Source organism: Belonocnema kinseyi, chromosome 5 (genome assembly GCF_010883055.1).
Source record: "Belonocnema kinseyi isolate 2016_QV_RU_SX_M_011 chromosome 5, B_treatae_v1, whole genome shotgun sequence".
Taxonomy (NCBI): Eukaryota; Metazoa; Arthropoda; class Insecta; order Hymenoptera; family Cynipidae; genus Belonocnema; species Belonocnema kinseyi.
The window spans coordinates 7,752,615-7,775,025 of record NC_046661.1 but is presented as its reverse complement, the minus strand read 5'-3'; the positions used below and the strand labels follow the sequence as shown (position 1 = coordinate 7,775,025).

The 22,411-nt window shown below is 35.8% G+C and overlaps 1 protein-coding gene across 1 annotated transcript in view; it reads right to left on the bottom strand.

Annotated features, from left to right (window-relative positions):
- The window catches only part of LOC117172910 (protein unc-79 homolog), a 600,505-nt gene that overhangs the window by 232,735 nt on the left and 345,359 nt on the right, over positions 1 to 22,411 (bottom strand). The window contains exon 9 of the mRNA XM_033361204.1: positions 7,917 to 8,181. Within this exon, the coding sequence (XP_033217095.1) occupies positions 7,917 to 8,181 (265 nt within the window). The remainder of the gene's footprint in view (positions 1 to 7,916; positions 8,182 to 22,411) is intronic.

Genomic DNA, 22,411 nt, shown 5'->3' with positions numbered 1-22,411 from the left:
GCTTTTTGACGTAATATTACTTCAAAGTTAAGTGATTAAAAGTGGAGAAAAATGAAATGCAATTTAACGTAAATTGGGAAACTGAATTAGTTGATAGAGTATCTTTTGGTATTTTCGTAAATAATTAATTAATTCGTTTTAGATTTATCGTCCTAGCAGGATTGGTACCGACATGTGTACTCGGCACCAACTTCCTAAACATGGCAAATTAAAAGTCGAACAATCCAAGACTCATAATTAATTTTTATTATCCGGGAAGGTCATGTTATGTGGTAAATTGTGTAACTGCCATTTTTTGTGTGAGCTTGAAGTCAATCTCTGACTTCAAGCGCTTTATTAGTATATATTGATACAAGCCGAGAACTGGCTCCTCGACACGAGGTAGCGCTTTATAAATTCTAATTAGATGTAGAGTGGGGATATATATCCGTGCTTAACAATCCCCTTTTTAGACTGAACTTAGTCTCTAAGTTTTGTTTCTTACCTTTAAGGGCTTAGTCTTTAAAGTATGTACGAAGTTTCGTGCTTCAACATTGATTCAGGAGGTGGTTGGGTTTGGTATGGTACAATATGGGGTTGGTTGATTATTTTACTTCTATTGCAAAACAATTTGAATGTTTTCGGAAAACATCCCTTTATGCATTTAAGGATTCCTAATTTACGTAAAGTATAGAAAGTTGTTAGTGCTAAAGCGGCGTAACCTAAATATTGTAACCATTCCAAACTGATTTCCTTCAAGTTTTTAAGCCTTCTGTGAGCAGCGATTGATTCTAAAATACTTTCGGTGTCATCTAGGCTAATTCTGGCTTGCTTAAGTTCTTCGTGTGGTATTTGTTTAGGAAGTTGCACTAATCTTTATTCTAATTTGTCCATGTCTTTCTGGTGAAATTTTATGTCGTATGTTACATTTAGACATTGCGTCGAACGAGCTTCGTATGATTTTTCTAATTCTAGAATATCGTAGCTGTCATACAATTTGCGTCCAAATCCTAGAATTTTTTGTGGTTCGCTAATTTTTTCAGTTGGGATTTCAGTTGGGTTGTCTCAAATTTTTTAATGGTTTCTTTCAGCATTTTTAGTGTTAAGATTTGGGGGTATACTATCCCGTGCTTTCCGTCATTTATGACATTGATTGCTGTTTCTCTGTCCTCGTTTGTTTTGTCCAATAATATTGTTGCTAGTAGTCATTTGGAGTTGACGAAACTATCCTTCGTTACAGTGTTCAAAATGTAACTGATATTTTTTATAAACTGTATTTCGGCATTCTCCTGGGCAGCTATCCATTTATGGTCAGTTGACGATGAGTCTAGGATTAATTTAATTATTTTTGTGTGATTTGAGAGTATGCTAGCCACATTTTTGTTATTCTTATAAATTGTGTCAAATTCATTGTTAATTTGTTTCATGTCTGATTCGCTCAATGCTCCAAACAAAGTTTTAGATATGTCTCTCACAAAATTAGCTAATCCTCTTTTTTGACGTTGTTTACCTAATAATTTTTGTCGGATACTATTTTTGCTAATTAGTGTATTGTAGTGGCTCCTAAACAATTAGATTCCATATTTTGGTGTGCATTGTTTGTTGCAAGCTAGTCCTGCCGTCGCGATGGTATTGTCGATAGTTTTAATTCGGCTTTCGGTCGAAGTCATATTAATACCTATTACTAGCTTCCATTTTTCGTGAAATGGGTATACCTTGGAGATATCCTCGATGTATATGTTTCCTTGTATTCTTTCAAGAGTGTAGTTAGCACTAATCATCGGTGCTAGTTCTAGCAGGAAGGTCCAAAAGGATGTCATCGCCTACAAAATAAGGCATCACTTGGTTTATATCGATTCTAATTATTTTATCCTTGTTTATAATTCTGAAGTTGTTATTGTCTAAATAGTCTATTACTCCACTTTTGATTGATAATTAAATGCTGGCTTCTCTCCAGAACATGAGTTTAAAGGGTGTTAGGCCCGTCGTTTGGTTTCTCATGGTATTGATGGCAAAATTGATGAATTTTAAGTCATCATCCCACTCATTATTGTGTTCGAAGATGCTGATTTTGATTAAATTTCCCAAGGTTGAGTGCATTCTTTCAATGTTACCGTTAGACTGTGTGTGGAATGCAATGGTTTTAGCAAGTGTTATTTTTAGGCTTCTTCAAATTGCTGCATCATTTAGGAAAGAAAGTTTTGGCCTTGGTCTGTGAGTATTGTTTTGGGTGCTCCGAAGATTTAGATATAGTGATCGAGTAATGCTTCAATTATTGAGCTAGTGGTTTCGTTCGCCACTGGTATTAATACGGTATAATGGGTTAATCGATCTTGTAGCCTCAATATGTATTTATTTCCTTTCGTTGTTTCAGGTAATGGGCCATATATGTCTAGGGCAATTTTGTCATTGGGTGCTAATAGGATATCTGGTATTATAGCTTCGGCCTGGTTTCGGATTCTAGTCGTTTTTTGTAGCTGGCAAATGGGACATGTTTTCACGAATTTCTTGATATCGTCGTCCATTCCTACCCACTGTCCTATTTTTCGGGCTTTATCTATTGTCTTTTTCTCTCCGAAGTGATCGGCATGTGCTTCTTTAATGATGTTTGTTTTCTCCTCCATTGTTAATTCACGAGTGTTATTGAAGCACATGTGAAAGCTATGGTTCGAGTAGAGGCTGGATAAATATTCTACCATTTCTTGTATTATTTCTTTTTCTATTGTTGTGAAAAGTGGGTCCCCGAAAATTAATCTGATCAATGTGAGTTTTTTGTTTATTGTCTCGTAAATGAGCCAACCCAGCTATCTCAACCAGTCTTCTTCGTTGAACTTTGGCATGTCTTCTTTGTTTATGGCTTTCCAGAGTTTTCCTACCACATTAGGTTTCGTTTTGAACTTTCCTTACGTTGGGTTCAGTGGCCAAGTCATGAACTCATCGTATAGGTCGTCCTTGAGGCAGTTTCATGGGTTTTCTTCTACGATGGTTTCCTCTTGTTCGTTAGGGTTGTCAGGGTTTTCTAGTTGATCTTGTTTTTTGATTATTACTCTGTCTCTTAGTATTTCTTCTTTAGTGATTTTGGGACATTTAATTGGGGTACCCAAGATTTCCGTGTCGAGATATTCATTTTTCTCAGAGGTAGGAGGTATGTCTATTCCTTCAAATGCTTGTTGTGAGAGATCGCTACTCCGTATAGGGAATAATCTTCAGAGGCAGTCAGCCACTTTATTTTCTTTTCCTTTTACATATTCGATTTCATATATGTACTCTTCGAGGCGCATCCTCCATCTGAGCAATCTCGAGCTAGGATCTTTAACATTATGTAGCCAGATGAGTGCCTTGTGATCTGTTTGAATCGTAATTTTCTTTCCTAACAGGTACTGTCGAAGTCTTTTCATGGTCTACACTATTGCGAGGAGTTCTTTCTCTGAGCCGCTGTAATTTTCTTCTGCCCTGTTCAAGGTTCTACTTATAAATAGGCAGGAGTGTCAATATTGGGAGAGCACTGCTCCGAGGCCTTGGTTTGATGCATCCGTGGTCAATGTGAATTTTTCTTTGAAATTCGGGAATTTTAGTACGGGTGCCTTTCTCATAGCATTTTTTAATGTTTCAAATGCTTCTTCGCATCGGGGTGTCCAGTCGAATATTGTCTATTTTTGTTTTAGTTTCGTCAACGGCCTGGCTATTGCGGAGAAGTTCTTTATAAATTTCTTATAATAACCTGCTAGTCCGAGGAATGATAGCGAACATGCTAACGGACGTCCCCACACACTTTTTTTGTAGGTTAATTCAAAAAAGTTTTAATTTAGCAAAATGTGATTAATTTGCATAGCGCTTAGGAAATAGTATCGATTTTTTCTGTGTTAGATTTCCCCGGCTTTTTTCATAGGATAAGAAATATTTCGCCTTCAAAATCTGGGAAATGATAGCGAACATGCTAACGGACGTCCCCACACACTTTTTTTTTGTTTTTTTTATCAAAAAATTTTTGATATTGCTAACAACGTGCGTGTATATTTCGAGGTTATGTGTGCTACATTTCACCCGAGCGTTACTTCCAAACTACACAATATTTTTGACCGAAAACTTTGGGCTTACAAATAAACATAGTAAATAATCTCCCGGAACTAACCTTCTTGGCAGGCAATCAAAAAATTGTATTTCATAAATAATTTCCAGATTATCGAAAAGGCAGAGATGGAAGATGACGTAACCTCAAAATAATGCATATGCATAACATTTTCATTTAGCTCAATAAATTTTTTTGTTATTATCCCTCAAAAAAGAGTCCGGGGACGTCCGTTATGATATTTTATAGTATCTCCGAGTTCAGTTTTTAAAAAATTTCATTTTTGTGGAAAAAAGCCGGGGAAACTGTAAGTATCACATGCCCTCAAGCCAAAGGGTAGCCTATTATATTCAAAGTGACGTTTACTCGTTAAGAAGGCCGTGTATTTTTTTGATTAATCTAGCATCGGTATTTGGTGGAACCCTGCAATCATGTCGAATGCTGAGAAAAACATTGCTGATCAGAGTTGGTCCAATGTGTCGTCTATGACCGGTAAGGGGTAAGCGTCTTGATCCGTACCCTTATTTATTCGTCGGTAGTCTATTACCATTCTAAGCTTTCCTCCTTTTTTGGGATCAATCCATATTGGTGAATTGAATGGTGATTGGAAGTTTCTTATAATTCTTTTTGGAGTAATTGCTGTGTCTGTTCTAGCGCCAATTGTAGTATGATTTTCTTTGCTCGTTCTTTTATTTCTGGTTCTATGTGGTTTAGATTCAATTTATCTTGCAGTTTCTTAATTCGTTCCATGTAATGATGATGGGTAGAATTATTAGTGCTATCATCCACTTTTTCTTCTGAAACTGCGACCCGTGTTTTCATTGATGCTATTCTTTCAAATGGAATTGTTTGAGGGATTTTGGCTGGTGTTTTTTCATAATTATGGTGTGGTATGATTAGTTTTTTATTAGAAATAGTGTATATACCATCGGGGGCTTCTTTTTTCCTTCTATCCATACTGTTTGGTCCTCCTCAGCTTCCATTGTTATTTTGCAAATTTTGTTTGTGTTTCCGGATATATAATCACCTTCGAAATGTAGTGGTAGTTTGTATTTATTAGTAACCAGGTAATTTCGAGTTATGGCATACCTTGGATATTCGTGGGAAAGAGGTAAACTTATTATACCATCTTCTATCAAAGGGAAATTGTCTTCTGTTACATGGAACAATTGTTTTCTTCCCCAGTAGATTAGGTATGTTGCTTCTGATGATTCATGATGGTAGTCTTCCGCAAAGTTTTGACACTCTGCTTGTTCCTCGTATTGGTTCTGCTCTGCTATCTCTTCTTCTGTAATTTACACTTGTTCTAAATATTCTTCTTGATTTTCCTGAATTGTCTTGATGTGGGGTTCGATTTTGTGCTGAGCCTGGGTGAAAACTCTGCTGTTTACTATAACATTGGGAGGCGAAATGTCCGATTTTGCCGCACTTATGGCAACTTATTTTAGACTTTTCGGCTAGCGGGAGGTTCCCGTTGGGTACCTTGGGCTGATTTGATGACGTGTTAGCCGAAGGCCTAAATACTGTAGGTCGAGGTTGAAATTTCAGTGTGTTTCTAGGCAGTTGGCTTTGTCTTAGTATCCTATCTTTATTTTTTTTCTCTTTGCCAAGCCCCTGCTTCTAGAGCTTCCTGGAGTGCTTTAGTCAGGGTCGCGGGTCTCATGGGTCTAACTTGTGATGATATATCACCCCCTGAATTCATTATAAATCTTTTAATCACGCTGTTTTCTTCTTTTTTAGAGCCATTTTCCTTTCCGTCTCAGATGGATACTCTGCCTGTACCGCGTATACTAATTCGTTATAAGCGGCTCTGAACAATTGACTAAAAGTTTGTACGGTGTTTCCACACTGTCTAATTGTGTCCAATTTAGCTCGGAACAATTCATCGAGCTGATACAAAATCGAGCAGTAAGTCTGGGTTGTCACAGAGTAAACAGGCTCTTTTTACGCTTTTTATTCACTCGTGAATACCGGCATCATTGGTTCAATTTAGGATTTTTATTATTCTAATCATATCGTTCGCTGGTGAGAAGGAAGTTATTGCAGGAGCTGTTCCAATTGGCAGCTCATTGGGACATTCTGTTGCCATACTCCTTAGTAGTTGTGGATTCGTGGGTGCGGGTTTCTGTCTGTTTTCTGTTGCAGGACAGTTATAAGGTCATAAGGGTTGTTGTTTTATGCCGATTCCAGACATTTTATTTTTCAAATTTTCGGAATCTGAATCGTCGTCCGTGATGAGTGCTGAGTTTCTTGCTACTTGCTTAATTTCTCTTCTCTTACTGTGATTCTCTTCGTTAAGCGTGCTATGTTGCTCTCGACTGAGCCGGAGTTTTGTACTTTATCTTTATACGTCGCGTATGCCAGCGTAAAAGCTTATCTCGATTTTGTTATCTAATATGTGTCTGGGAATGTGCTTCCGTTGGACTTTAAGTCCTTTAGTACAGTGGAATGCAAAGATATCGTCTGATACAATTTCTCTGATTCCAAAGTAATCTTTTATTTATTTACTTTTAGGAAAGGTAGTGCTCTGGAGCACCAGAAGTATACCTTACCCTAATCTCGAAACTCTGCCTCCCCGAATGTTAAACTATTTATTTTCAGTTTCGCGTTCGCCTCCTTCCGAAGACAGCAAGGAGGACTTTACTTGTTTTTTTGCTTTTTGTTTAATTCTTCTTTCTTCTGGCGCTGGGCGTTCTGACTGCTAATGTGTCGGCTGCTTGAGCTGTATCTATCCTGGATTCCTTGCTGCTAGACTGCTGCTAGACAGATATCTCTTCCGCCTGTTTGCGGGCCTCGTGCTGAAGTTTTGGAAGGTTGAGTTTACGTAGTATGGAATTTGTTTCTTCCAGTGTTGCTCAGTTCTTCTTACTGCTTCTGGTTAACGGGATTATCCGTAGAATAATACCGGAGCTCTAGCGTCTTGTGAATTTCGTAAAATTCCTTTTTCCAGGTGTCATTGCGGATCAGTTTTATGTGAAATCTCTTTAATGATTTCGTAAAATCAGAGAAGTCGAAAAGCTGATCCTGGCAGGATCGCCAATAAGGTTATGCGGTAAATTGTGGAACTGACTTTTTTTGTGTGAGCTTCAAGTCAATCTCTGACTTCAAGCACTTTATTAGTATCTATTGATACAAGCTCAGAACTGGCTCCTCGGCACGAGGTAGCGCTTTATATATGCTAATTAGACGTAGAGTGGGGGTAAATATCTGTGCTAAATAGTCGAAACAAATATATTAAAGACAGTTAAAATAAGAAAAAGGGTGAGAAGGAATTTCTGTGTGAGTTCAGGTGTCTGGGGTAAAGTGTTAAAAATAATTGTTGATAATTAACAATTAACAAGTAAATATCCTCGGGAAACATAGAGAATACTTTCACACTGTAATCACATATAAATTGAAATTGTCTTGAAATAAAAACTGATTTAAAACATATTTTTGCGATCTACCATTTCTTCGTGAACCACAGTTTAATTCAGAAAATGCTTAGTGTCCACAGCCTGCATCTAATCTCATCATTTGCCTGTAGCTCTTTCCAGTTGTGATTGGCGTAAACCTTCGCGTTTGACGCCGGCGGCAGTGGTCGACGATTAATGCGAGAAATACACATTCGTGAGTAGTGAGCTGTTTTGCGCACTTAAATCACAACTAGTACAAAAAAAATTAAATAGCTATTGTTTTGACTAACACAATAATAAGAACCTCTTCGGCGAGTTTCATAAGCGACTAAGTGAGTAGAGTTGTAAATAGAATATATTTGTACGCTCAGAGAGGTTATTCTTGATGAACATAGTAAAAAAGTATCATTTTCTTAAATCTAATTTGCATTTCGTTAAAATCTATCTTTTAAAAAACATAATATTTTTCATACCTGACATAATATAATTGCTTGGAAAAGAGCTGATATATGCTGAACGCTTGTCCTGGAATGTTCAGGATATCCGCTAAATATAATTTGAATGTGATCGGCTATATAACAAGACCCTTCCAGAGGTATTGGCTGTGCACTTGCCGTAGTGTGTCCATGTGCTTGAAGGTTATTATTAGCCGCATACGTAACACTATGAATCAAAGATCCAAGCAGTAACCATGTCAATAGTCGAATGTGATTAATGCAATCCGCATACTCTCGAATCCTAGAAAGAATAATGGTCAATATATAATTCCCTAATGCAGATCGTCTTGGTTCTAGACATATTTGATTAAATTGTAAATTCCCCTCTGCTCACTTTGAGAAAATTTAAATTACTACATTTTTTCACGCCTTTATCAAATGTGTTAATTTTGTTTTGTAACAAGTTTTTGACATAATTATCATTTATAAAAGATTTGGAAGTGTTATATTTGTCCGAAATTTCACTATATTCCTACGAGTTGATTCCATTCGATTGGCCTGTCGATTGGGCAGAGTATCGTGGAATAGCGCAAAGGTCATTAAATGGAAATGGTTTCTTTACACAGTGAAGTAACAGATGGTGATAAGCGAATATTTGTACTGACGATTTTAAATGAAATCCCCAAGGAGAACATTGTTATAAACATTCGTTTAAATGCTGGATGCAATTTATTAATACAAAGTTAATTTTTTGAATGATTTGGATATTGTGTAGATTTAAAAAATACATTTTACTCGAGAAAGTTTGCTTAAGAATGGAAATTTAAGGTACCCAAATGATTTAAAAAACGCCTCGTCGTACTAAAAACTGATCCTGGTTGTCTAGGTATAAAAAATACATCTTTCCCAAGAAAGTTTGCTTAAAAATGGAAATTTAACACACCCGAATGATTTAAAAAAGTTCTGTGTACTGAAAATTAATTCTGGTAGTCAAGGTATGAAAATTACGTATTCTCCGTGAATGTTTGGCCATGTATTAAAAGTACATCTTCTCCGACGAAATTTGGTTGAGAATTAAAAATTGTAGGTACGCAGATGGTTTGATAATGATCTCATCGCACTAAAAGTTGATTCTGGCTGTCCAGATATAAAACATAAATCTTTCAGAGAAAGTTTGGTTGCGAATTGAAAGTTAACACACCTGGGTGATATTAAAAAGGTCTCGTCGTTTTACACATTAATTCTGGTATAGCAGGTATTAAAAATGCATCTTCCCCTAGTAAATTCGGTTCATAATTGAAATATCATATACCCGGATGCTTTTATAAGGATCACTAAATACTAAAAATTGATCCTGTTTGCGCAGGTATTAAAAATACATCTTCCCCGATAAAGTTTGATTAGGAAGTCAAACATTATATACCTGGATGCTTTTATAAAAATCTCGTCGTACTAAAAATCGAGTCTGTTTCTCCAGGTATTAAAGATACGTATTCACCGTGGAAGTTTGGTTAAGAATTGAAATTAAACATACCTGGATGATTTTCAAAAGGTGTCGTCGTACCAAAAAATAATACTGGTTGTCCAGGTATGGAAAGAACGTGTTCTCCGACGAAGTTTCGTTAGGAGTTTAAATCTAAGATATATGCGAATACTTAACATGTCTCGATGATTTTAAAAAGGTCTCGTGGTACTGAAAATCAATACAGGTAGCCGAGATAGTGAAATACATCTTCTATTTCTATTCTATCTTTATTTCTATTTTCTATACCTGGACGACCAGGATCAATTTTTAGTACGACGTGAACCTTATGAAAGCATTCGGGTATAAAATGCTTCAATTGTTCACCGAATTTCCTCGGGGGAGACGTATTTCTAATACCTGAACTAACAGAATTAATTTTTAGTAGCACGAGAGTATTCTTCTAAGTATTCTAGAATACTTCTAAGTATCTAAGTATTCTTTCAACGCGGTAGCTGGAAAAAACAATATCTTTGGTGTAGAATTTAATCACAAGTGTGAGTTGTACTCTATTTACATCCAAAGTTTTAATTCTACCTGAATTTTAATTTCCATATTATCATTTATCTCGCAGATACTCCTGATAACAAGTAAGCTCGAAGTTTTTATCATATGGCTTGTAAGAAGAGCTAATTAGGTTAGTGATTTTAATGTCAGATAGTCCATTTATTCCAGATGGTCAGAGTTTCATAAGAAGCTCTTTTATTGTATTGTATACTTCGAAACATAATAACATTTTCGATAGTATATGCAAACGAATCTATAGGTTTAGATTTGCAAAAATCCCACCATTTTGTTAAAGCAGTGCCATACTAATGGATCGATGAATCCCATAATAAAGATATAATGAAGCCCACTGTTTCTTCTGGAACGAGTTTACTTTTGAAAGCGTTCCAGATAAAACTCCTGCACCAAGAATAATCCGTTCCTACAGAATGCGAAAAATAGTGCAGAATTCAGAAAACGCAAGAAATAATTATGGTTTTCAATTTATTTTGAAAGCATCCATGGCAATCGCATATAGATCTTTTTTCTACGATATATACTTTTGATATTTTGTATTAGTCCTAGTTGCAAAAAGTTTTATTTTTAGTTTGCCAAAATTACTTATAATGTATGTCAAAGTTTCATTGGACAAAGTAAATTCTATTTCGGGTTCAAATTTCAAGATTTCATTTTTCCAACAACCTCCAGATCTTACTTGACAAATTACATAATTTAGGTGAACGAACTTCACCCTTTTTGTTAATTTATGCTAATGATGTGGTGCTTCCTATTCTTAGTATAATATTAGCATTTTCGAAGCATTTTGAAAAACATTTTAGAGCAGAAAAGCGAAGCATCCAAGAAAATGTCTATAGTTGAGTCGAATATTTTAAAGTGATTAATCGCAGAATGAAAATGCACCCTCCACAAATAGAGATCTTCTATTAAAATCAAGGAAAAAGACATATTAGCCTCATAATTATTGTTATGCTCACGTTAACTTTGGTACATAGTTTTTCGCCATCTCTGTGTTGTTTTCTGATTCTGCCACAAAAAGGCATTCTTAGTGGGTATCGTAGTATAGTATCAACTTTCTTTACAATAAGGGACTTCCTTATTGAAGTTTTTCATGCTGAAGTTCCGTGAGTAGTCTTATCAGTGCAGTAATGTTCTCCAAAATAGACACATTTCTTTAATAGGCAGTTTTACTACAATCAACAATAAGTTAGTCAGATCAGTAATACTTGCTGTGATTCTATCCTGTTTTTCAACTATTCGAGCATCTCTTTTATTGGCAGCATCTTCAATACCTGAAACTCTTATCTCAGGGTTCAATATTTGAGGATTGATAAATAAACTATTTTTTGTAACGGAAAACTTCTTAATCAAAGATTATTTTTCGTCTTTTGGTAAACCTTTCCTTCTAACCTATTCTTAATGCCAAATCAGAATGAAAGTTTTTTCTTCTGCTAGTCTTCTACCAAAATCACCTAGATTTTTTTGTCTAAGATCTCCTGCTCTGGTTTTTTTTATAAATATCGAATCGAATTTAAGGACCACTCACAGAGGATTACAGAGTATCTTGCGACTGCAAGCCATCATCCTGAACAGGAAGATTGAAATCCTGCTTCAAAGAATCCTGATCCTCATAACTGTCAACTTCATTCGTATGCAAAGACTCTCTTTGATAACTATTTCTGCGTAGATGATCATAATGATGATAATAAATATATTCGTAGCACCGACCACAGTTCTCTTTCTCAGAATATGGATAGCTACGATGACCCAGACGCCTGTACTTATTTAATCTCCGACTATATAAAATCAGAATAATAAAAACTAATACCTTCTCAAAACAGAGAAACAAAAAAGGCCAGCTAGAAAACACCTTTCTTCCAAGCCCTTACCCCTTGCTGCACACCAAGGAGATTTGTAAGAAATCTTAAATACTTTGGTTGCAGACCGAACTTAGAATTGGTTGCATACCAAATTGAAGAGAAATGGAAAGAGTTTTTTTATCTACTATCGGTTGCAGACCGAGAAAAATGGTAATTTTATATAGTTAGATGAGTCCAAAAACGTAAAATATATGACATTAAAAAGCTACAATCTTCTACTTTAAAAACCACTACCCACTTTTTTGAAACGGATTTTTACAAGACGAGACATCGTTCTTTTTTAATTTAGAAAATTTAAGTTTCAGATGATGCTGAAATACATGAAAAAAAATATCTGCGAGGTTGAACAATAAACTCTCACTTGATTTTCTACGTAGTTAACCCAAGAACGCAAGAACCTGCAAGCCCTAAAGCCCAGGAAGGTTAACCCGAGATCGCAATAACTCCAGAGAGGTTAACCCACATATATAAAATAAATTATTATTTTTGTATTTGCATTTTCATTATTTATTATTGTGATTTTATATTTTTCATATGTTTATTTTTTATATTTTTATATTATTTTATTATCTATTATTTTATACAAACAAAATAATTATTTTTATTTTGTGTTTATCAAAAACCTGTGAACATTAAAATCCAGAAAAGTTAACCTAAGAACACAATAACCCCATAAGCCACCGACACAAAAGTCCCATTACCCCCAGGCAAGAAAACCCGGGAACAGTTACTGCAGAATCCCAGACCTGTCAAGCAACGGACGCAGGGCCCTGTGTATATCTCTTCAATATGATAACCCTAAAGACAGGTAGATCCAAGATCTTCGCAGACCTCCACTCTCGTGACAGAATAAGATGTAAGCTGACTACTCAGGCCCTTTTTTCTTATGCGATCGATCACGTTTTAGTCAGCCATCATTTTCTCATCCCAGCGACCTTGGTGATGTCACTCTTTATCTTTGAAATCTTGGTGGAACCTTTCACCTATCTCCTCGTTAAATGCTCCGACGTTTTCGGGAAAGTAGTCCAAATGAGAAAATAAGCAATGTATTTTTAATTATTTAATTATATTTACATTATGTGAACAAATTTTCCACTCTGATCTCATTGCCCAAACTTTTTTCGTCCAATGTTGATCGAAAACATGGATTCTTTCAATTTCCTGAATGTAAGCCAGTCAAAATATTGATCATCTTGAAATTACCACAAACGTACCAATTCTGAGATTTGTAGTCCAATTTATGCAATAGCTACTTACAACTGTAACATGATTCTTTCAAAACGGTAGAATGACCTAGCGGAACTGCAGCATATTAATTTCCGTTGTGCAATAACACCGCTTTGGAACTTTCAGTGGAAAAAACGATAAACAGCCGCCATTCCGGTGGTTTGTACTCTGCTATTCCATACAAAGTAATTAGACCTTTCACGTCATTAAAAAACACAACGGAATTTTCCATAGAAAAAAAATGGCAAAAATTCCCTTTCTCTATTTCTGTAGCTAGTGATTTTAGTTTCAGGTAGTAACAAATTTCTTTCGTGGTATCTTGAAGCCAGTAGTACAGCTTCGTATTTAGCAAGACTCAAGTCGCAAACGAGATCATCTAAATCATTTTGATTGTAAAGTTGAGGATTCTTATTATGAGATTTATCCTCATATTCATTATCATCATCATCGGACTCTTCACTCTCAGCACAATGTATAACAGGCTCAATATCCATAAGATGTAAGCTCGATGGAATAACAGAATTGTGAGATCTTTCAATGAGACTTATCTTTGATATTCAGCACATCTGGCATCCATGACAACCTCTGTTTTAATATTTTCCCAGTGATTCAAATTCCAGCGACAAGAATAACAAATACATGTTCGAACCCAATTCTTATCGTGGTTGTGCATAACTTTATTGTAACATTTTGAGATTATTTTCTTAATAGTGTCAGTGATCGGTCTTCGATCTTTTCCAATCTCGTATTTTCCACAGAGATAATAAAATTTATCCAGTTTATCGATACAAGGAGTACGAGAAGACATTGTTAAAATATATTAAGAGAGCACACGCATGGAGAAAAAGATATCAATGGCTGAAATCCTATTTCAGAATAAACTGCTATTGATAAAAATTATGTCGCGTAAAAAGACTTGCCAACTATCCTGAAAAGGACTGTCGGAGAGAGAATAGCCGGTGGAGACAAACACGTGGAAATATCCCTCGCCGACTATTCTTAAGAGGACTGTCGCAGAGAGAATAGCCGCTGAATACAAACGCCTGGAAATATTCCTCGCCAACTATCCTGAAAAAAACTGTAGGAGGGAGAATAGCTGCTGGAGACAAAGACATGAAATATTCCTCGCCAACTATCTTAAAAAGAAATGTCGGAGAGAGAATAGCCACCTGAGACAAACACCTGAAATATTCGTCGCCAACTATTCTGAAGAGGACTGTCGGAGAGAGAATAGCCGCTGGAGACAAACACCTGGAAATATTCCTCGCCAACTATCCTGAAGAGAACTGTCGGAGGGAGAATAGCCGCTGGAGACAAACACCTGAAATATTCCTCGCCAACTATATCTCGGATTAACCTTCCTGGGGCTTAGGACTTGCAGGTTATTTTGTTCTTGAGTTTACCTTCCTGGTGTTTAAGGCTTGCAGGTTATTGCGATCTCGGGTTAACCTTCCTGGGGTTTAGGGCTTGCAGGTTATTGTGTTCTTGATTTAACTTTTCTAGGGCGTTTGGGATTTATCTGGCATGGATATTATGTTGTCAGCCTAGCATATTAGGTCTGGTTATCGCAATAATATAAGGGTGGTGGAGCAATTTTGAGTTTAGATTCGGATTCAGCGCATCAACTTCCTTCGGCTACACCAGGTCCGGTCTATGGGTGCGATATTTCGTCGAATTTTATCGCCCTGTGTTATCTAGCAAAGCATGCTGCTTTTAAACTTAAAGTTCCCAACCAAGGATTCGTTTACGCAATTTAATATTAACATCATCCGTACTCAAAATTTACTATTACGCACAGTGGTGAAAACCTGAAAAAGGTGGTCAAAATTCGCAAAATTATTATATATTGCAACGGCTTTTTACTTATAGACAAGTCTCAGTAGTATGTGTACAATTTATTGTCACACTCAATACCGATACGATATTTTTTCACTCTGTGATTGAGTTTAAAAGTGAGCGTTTTACGAGTAATACTTATCGCGTTTATAACAAGTACAAAACAACTACGCAAACAAAGCATTGCTTGTGAAATAATTCAAAAAATTTTGTTTCATAACATGAAATCGTCTCTGAAAAGTATGAACTTCAAAATTATTAAATTGGCGAATCATGATTTGATTGATTGTACTTTACAAGATCATGTAAAGTCTATTGAAATTGCCTCGAAGAAAAAACGGGAAGTAATATAACTGAATGGATATTAAGAATGTTCTACTGATTTTCACCGAGATATTTAGTTTTAGTTATTAATGAGGCTTTTTCGTAATTACATGTCAAAAACTAGCTGCGGTTTTGGGTTAAATCTCAATTTTTATTTTAAGCTGCATGTAAGTCCATAACCTGAAAAAGTGAAAACTTTGAGTCCCTGTATACTGACAACCGGTTTGTTGAATCTAATAGTTACTTTAGGGCTATAATTCATCCCTTATTAGTTTAATCGGAAGATTTTCATTCAAAATATTTTCGGTACATTTTGTAAAAACTGCACCTGATAATAAGATGTAAAGGAATATCAAAGTAGTGCTCACGAAAATCTCAAAAAATGTCAGGATGCCATATTGGATCTATCGTTTCATTTTTATTGGTTTTTGACATCTGATGCATGACCAGCGAAATTGAGTAATTATGCAGGCTTTCACATCAATATAGCGATTTAACAGCGCGAGGCTTAAATTTCTTAATTTTAAAAACGTGGATTTTGGGCACAGATGAGAATCGTGCTACAATAATAATATTCAGGACATAGTCAACATCCGGACAATAAAGGCAAGACATGAGCAGGACCTAGTCAATATCCGGCCAATGAAGGCAAGGCATGTGCACGACAAAGTCAATATCCAGCCAATAAAGGCAAGACATGTGCAGGACTTAGTGAACATCCGGTTAATAAAGGCAAGACATGCGAAGGACTGAGTCAATATCCGGATACTGAAGAGAAGACATGAGCAAGAGGTTGTCAACATCCAGCCAATGAATGCAAGACATGTGCATATTGCACTTTTGGTTTGCTTTATGCAATTTAAGTAGCCGAAGCCTTACCGCAAAGTCGAAAATGATACGTTTGCAGTAGTCTGTCAAGGATGATCCAAGGTGGCGGGTGCGGAAATAATTATAAACAATTTTTTTCTAGTTTAACAACGTATCAGTAAATAGCAAAAAAAACGTTTTCAGTTAGCGTTTGTAGTTTTCTTGCATTAAATTTCCCAAGATAGGCTCGAAATCCTGGGACGAAACTAGAAGACCCACTTAATTTTTTTAATTGTTTGAATTTAGAAATCCAGTAGAGCAAACTCACGTTTTCAGTCCGATTTCGGTGCTAGCCTTGCACTTACCTTGTAACTAAATTGGCAAAATTGAAACGTAGTCAGGGTCGCTTAAAACGTTTCCAAATGGAATATATATTATTGGGAAATATAATCGACTGAGTATTCGCGTACTGTTGCCCTTCCAACTCGACAGTCGTAACCGCTTTTGCCCTGCTCCCCTGAGAAATTGCTTCAGCTCGCAGTTCTAGGAAGGCAGAAAAGGGAGAGAGGGGTCTGAAAAAGCGCGTTTGACGTATAACTTGAGATTAAAATAAACAACTTAAAATTATAAAAAATTCATTGAATTTATTTAAATACTTAAATATTCTTTAAATAGTTTTAATTATTTTGAGCCTTTTGAATTATCCTCATTCTTTTCACTAAAAAATTAGTTATTAGTTACGATTAAAATTAAAAATCTAAAGTAAACAAATTTATTCGAATTTATTCAATACATTTAGATCCTTTGAATTCATTACATTCAAACATTGAGTATTAATAGCTTCTGGCTTCTATGAATACTTTTAGATTTTTTGAATACTTTGAATTCTTTAGAGTTGAGCCTGGTTGGGAGGGAAGGATTTTTTAATTAAATTCGAAACTTCAGCTTCCTTTATCTTCCATTCCTCTCCTACATCCTTCCCATATATGCACCCATGTTTTCTCCTCCCATTCACATATTCTAAACTTTCTATTCTCTTCTTTTTCCCAGTACATCCCCTCCCTTGCTTCGTTTCCCAATCTAAATCTTGCTATTCTGGTACACCTTCTCTCTCCCCATCCCTTTTCTAAATACTTTGGCACCCCTTCCTTTTTTATCATCTTATACCATTTATTGTACTTTGATTTCGCAATAGCCCCTCATCTTTCTATTAATTGTCTTTCCCTCTCCCTTTTTTCTAATTCTTCATAGTTTACTCCAGTCCCGTCTTCTATTTCTCTATCATTAAAGAACTCCCTCCTTTATTCTTCCTATCTCGTTAATTCGATCGCCCTGCCTCTCCTCTCTTCTACCTCAATCAATCACTTTCTCGCCAACTCCCCTCCATTTCCCTTCCTCAGCTTCGTCTCAAATTTCCATGCCCTCTTTCCCGCTCTCAAAGTTAACCTTTCTTGTAGACTGTCAATATCTTTCCTTTCTTTCCATCCCCATATCTGTGCTCCATAACCTAATACCGGCCAGACCAGCGTATCAAATAACCACATTCTCCTTCTCCAATTTTTTTGAACCTCCTTTTTCCTATTCCCCATATCTGTTTCAGTACCCCTGCTGCTTTCTTTATCCTTTCTCTTATATGAGCTGTATGATCTCCATTCGTTTGTAAGATATATCCCAAATATTTATACTCTTCGACTTCTTCTAACTTTATTCCTATCCATCTCCCTGCCCATTCTTTCTTCCTTCCCCCTCCTTTTTTAAATCTCATTATGTTTGTTTTTTTAACATTTAAATTCAGCTTTTTCCCATCTAAGTATTTCCCTAATCATGTAATTAATCCCGCCTTCCCTTCTCCATCCTCTGCCATCAACACTATGATGTCTGCGTATGTCAGTGTATATATCTTCTCCTTCTCTATCCTTACTCCTCCCCAACCCTTTCTCCCCATTTCTTCTTCCTTTACCTGTACCCTTTACCTTTACCATTCTTTTTGTTTCTCTAAGATATCATTGCCTCTTTTTCCCTTTTAATTCTCTTATTTACTAGATAGTTCTGAACGTATATGTTGTCCATAACCCCCATTCATTTTCTAAACCCTGTCTGATTCGGTGACTCAATCTTTTTTTCTTCAACTTTTATCTTCAATTTCTCCGACAAAATAGTTACGTATACTTTATACAGTGTTGGCATCTACGTCACCCCCCTATAATTTTTAACCTCCTCTCCCTTGCCTTTCTTTACTATTGGTATAACTACTCCTTCTTTCCATAACCTTGCCCCCTCTCCTCTCCATACTCTATTACACATTATCCATGCCCATTCCTCTAGTTCCTCCCCTCCATATTTCCATACTTCATTTGGAATCTCATCTATACCAGGTGCCTTTCTATCCTTCATTATGACTAAAACTTTAAATATTTCTTCCCTTGAAATGTCCTCTTCCTCATCTCTTTCTCTACCATATTTTCCTCCTTTTACAACTTTTCTCTCTACTCCGCCGAGCAAATCCAAAAAATATTTCTTCCATTTTATCATTTGAATATCTTGGTATACTCTTTTTCTTTCTCTATTTACTACCTTCCATATCTCTTCTTCCGTCCTAGCCTTCTCCGCCTCTTGCTCAAACCTTTCATTCTCTTCCTTTTCCTTTTGATAATAAAACCCTATACTCTTTCTTTTTTCTCTTTTGATAATAAAACCCTATACTCTTTCTTTTTTTCTCTATATTCTTCCCCATTACTTTTTTTTCTCCACTTTCTTAATTCCTTTCCGAACTCCTTTTTTTCTCATTGCAGTCCTCATCCCACACACTTCTATTCCCCCTTTACTAACCTCATTTTTGTTTGTGTGCTCTGATCCTATTTTTATTTCTCCTACCATTTTTCTCATCTCCTCGTCCACATTTCCCTCTCCCATTTTGATATTTCTTATTTCTTCTTTAAGCCGTTCTTTTCCTTCTCTTGACCAATCCCCTTTTCCTACACTTTTTACATTTGCTCCACTTTTACTCATATTGCTATTGCTTTTTTGTCCCTCTAAAGTCACTATTAAGGGAAAGTGATCCGAATCAATATATTCACCTACCCTTAGTTTCTTAACCTTCTCTCTTACCTCATCATCCAGTATCACATAATCAATTACCGTTCCCCTTTCTCTTTCTGAGCGTGTATATTCTCCTTTTTCATCCCCTTCTATATTTTTGTTTAAGATATACCATCCTAACTCCTTCAAGCTCTTCAACAACTTTCTTCCTCCCCATTTAGTACCTTATCTTTGTATTTTCTTCCTCTCTCTTCTTCCCATTCCCTTCCTTCTCTGTCTACTGCTGTCGCATTAAAATCCCCACCTATTATCATCCTAATCTCTTCTTTATTTTCTTTAATCATTTCTTTAATATCCTCTGCTTTTTCCTGCATATCACCGTTCACATAAATCCCCGCCAGCTTCCACTTCTCTCCTCCTGCCTCTTATACTATTACTCCTGCTTTTTGTTCATTCCTGTCTTTCTTATCTTTTCCAGGTATACATTCATTCCTTAATCCCATCACCATTCCTCCCATTGCTCTGCCTTTTTTATTCTTCCTCTTTGCATTTTGCACTTGCCATTTGTAACCTCTTTGTAACCTTTCTTCCCTTACTCTTTCCCATCCCTTTTTATCTAGCCACGTCCCCATCATTATGACTACATTCCATAGTGTCAAATTTCTCATAAACTCCCTATCCTTTTTCTCCAATCCTGCTATGTTTCAGTAACAAATCTTCATTTCTTCCCTAATTTCGTTTCTCATCTTTTTTTTCTTCTTACTATTTCCTATTTTCCTATCTCCTGTTTCTTCCTCTTCTAGCTTCCCTGCACCTCATTTCTTACTATCTGTTCCCTTTCTTCATCCCAATCTCACCATACTCTATCCATCTGAATTACCTCATACTGAACCCATGTTCTCTTTCCCTTTTTTCTTTCCTCTTCCGCTATTTTCCTTAATTTATACTGCATTTTCCTTTCTACCTGTGTCAAATCATCCTCTATTTTCTCTGGACTACCATATAATAACCTCTTCTTTGTCATCACCTCCCTCTTATGTTCCCATTTCTTTAGATTCACCAGTACCATTATCTACCCTCTTCGCACTTTCCTTCTTACATTTCGCATTTCCTCTATCTCTACATTAGCATCAATCCTTTTCAGTACTTCGTCCACCCTTTCCTTCAGCTTCTTCCCCCCTAATCTTATACCCTTTATCATTATGTTTAATTTTCTTTCTTCCCTCTCTTCTCTTTTTATTCTTTTTTCTATTTTTCTTAGCCTTGTCATCTTCTTATTCCCGCTCTAGCCCCCACCACAATCCCTGTTCGAGAATTCAAGTTTCTTCATCCTACCTCTCATCTCCTCTACCTTTGTATTATTAACTTCTTCCTGCTTCTCTAGTTTTTGCTCTAATGACTGCATCCTCTTTTATAACTTTTCCATGATCTCTTCCCATTTTTTAATTTCTTTCTTAACTTCAGCTATTTCCCGCCTTATTTCATTCTTTGATTCCTCTCTCCTTTTCTCCTGCTTTTCTTCATAAATTCCCATTACCTCTATCATCACTTCTCGAATTTCCTTTAGTCCTTCCTCTTTCATCGACACTTTACTTTCATCTCCGCTACCGTCAGCTCCCTTACTATTATCGCTCTTCCCTACCAAAACCCTGCTTTTCCGGCGGCGATCTAAACATTTTATGATATTTTACACTCGCCCCGATATCTTCCTTCTCTTCACTGCTTTCCCTCTCCCTTCTCTTACTTTTGATAAATGCTTCTATTGACCCTACATTTTTTGCTCTTAATCTTTCCTTCTCTATAGTTTTTTTATACTTCCCCCTTGCCTTTCTTTCCTTTATCTCTTCTTTCGGCGTACTGAACACTTCCTGCTCTAACTCTGTTTCTTCAGCGAAAATACTCGCTCCGCTAGCCATGAATCAAATTCAAACTTTCCCGCCTTCTATACTTCCCTGCCTCTATCTACCGTCGCTGTGTGGTATCTGTCTCGCCTTTCTTTGTCGGTACCCAACCCTGGTACTAACAATCCGTCAACACAGTCTTCCCACCCTGTCACAAATCTCCAAACAAACTTCCACACAAATCTGTCTCACTCGTCCGAAAAATCTACCTCCCCTTTGCAATCCCACAATCCCTCAATTAATCTCTCACATCCACACGCTTCAATACACTTCCACAATACACTCACCTCAAATTTCACCACAGTATCAGAAAAACTCAGCATCAAGAATTCCCACTACTTTACATTTTGATGCCGGAAACGGAAGTCCCTCGTTCTTGAACTTTGAAAGGCGTTTTTCTCGAAACCACGTTTTTAGAATTGGCTGGCATGATATCTCAAAAATAGTTTGACGGATTGCTTTAAAATTGGTATGGTAGATTCAGCACATGTGTACGCATAGCCTGAACTAGGATAACTAGAAAATTCCAAACCTTTTTTTTCGTAAGAAAATAATCGAAAAAAATCATAAAATTTGAAAACAATTCAAAATCGTGTCAATTACTCAATTTTTAATATTTTTTAAATATTATAGTTCAGGCCGTGGCCACAGCTTCAAATATCAAAATGCCGTTTGGTTTCTTAGTTGCAAATAAGCCGTTCGCCCGGAATCATGCCGGCCATAGATACACTTTTTCTTGATATGGGTGTCTTCGAAGTTGCGCCATATGCATTATAATAAAGATTTGGACTCAAACTTGCACAGTTTACTGATTAAATGTGTATAAACGTATAGTGAAAAATTCAAAGTTGTTTATTGTTATCGTTCCTCAAAAAAATTCCCAAAAAATACTTAAAAAACGGGCCGTCACATAGGGTGGCCCCCTTAAATATTTGATCGAAAATTCAACTATATCGTGAAAATTTATTGAAAATGTAATTATTTTGATAAAAATTAAACTATTTTGTTAAAAATGTAAATATTTTTGTTAGAATTTCATTTATCTTATTCCAAATTTACGTATTTCAATAAAAACTTAACGATTTTGTTGAAAATTGAACTGTTTTGTCGAATTCTATTGAAATATTAATTACTTTCTTAAAAATTCAACTATTTTGTTGAAAACTTAATTGTTTTGATAAAAGTTAAACTATTTTATTGAAAATACAATTATTTCGATAAAATTCAAATATTTTGTGGAAAATTCAACTATATTGTGGAATTTTATAGAAAAATTAATTATTTTGATAAAAAGTAAACTATTTTGTTGAAAATTTAAATATTTTATTGAAAATTCAAATATATTGTATAATTTAATTGACAATTTAAGTATTTTGATGAAAATTCAACTATATTGTGGAATTTGATTAACCAATTAATTATTTTACTAAAACCCAACGATTTTGATAAAAATTCAATTATTTCGTTGAAAATTCAAATATATTGTGAAAT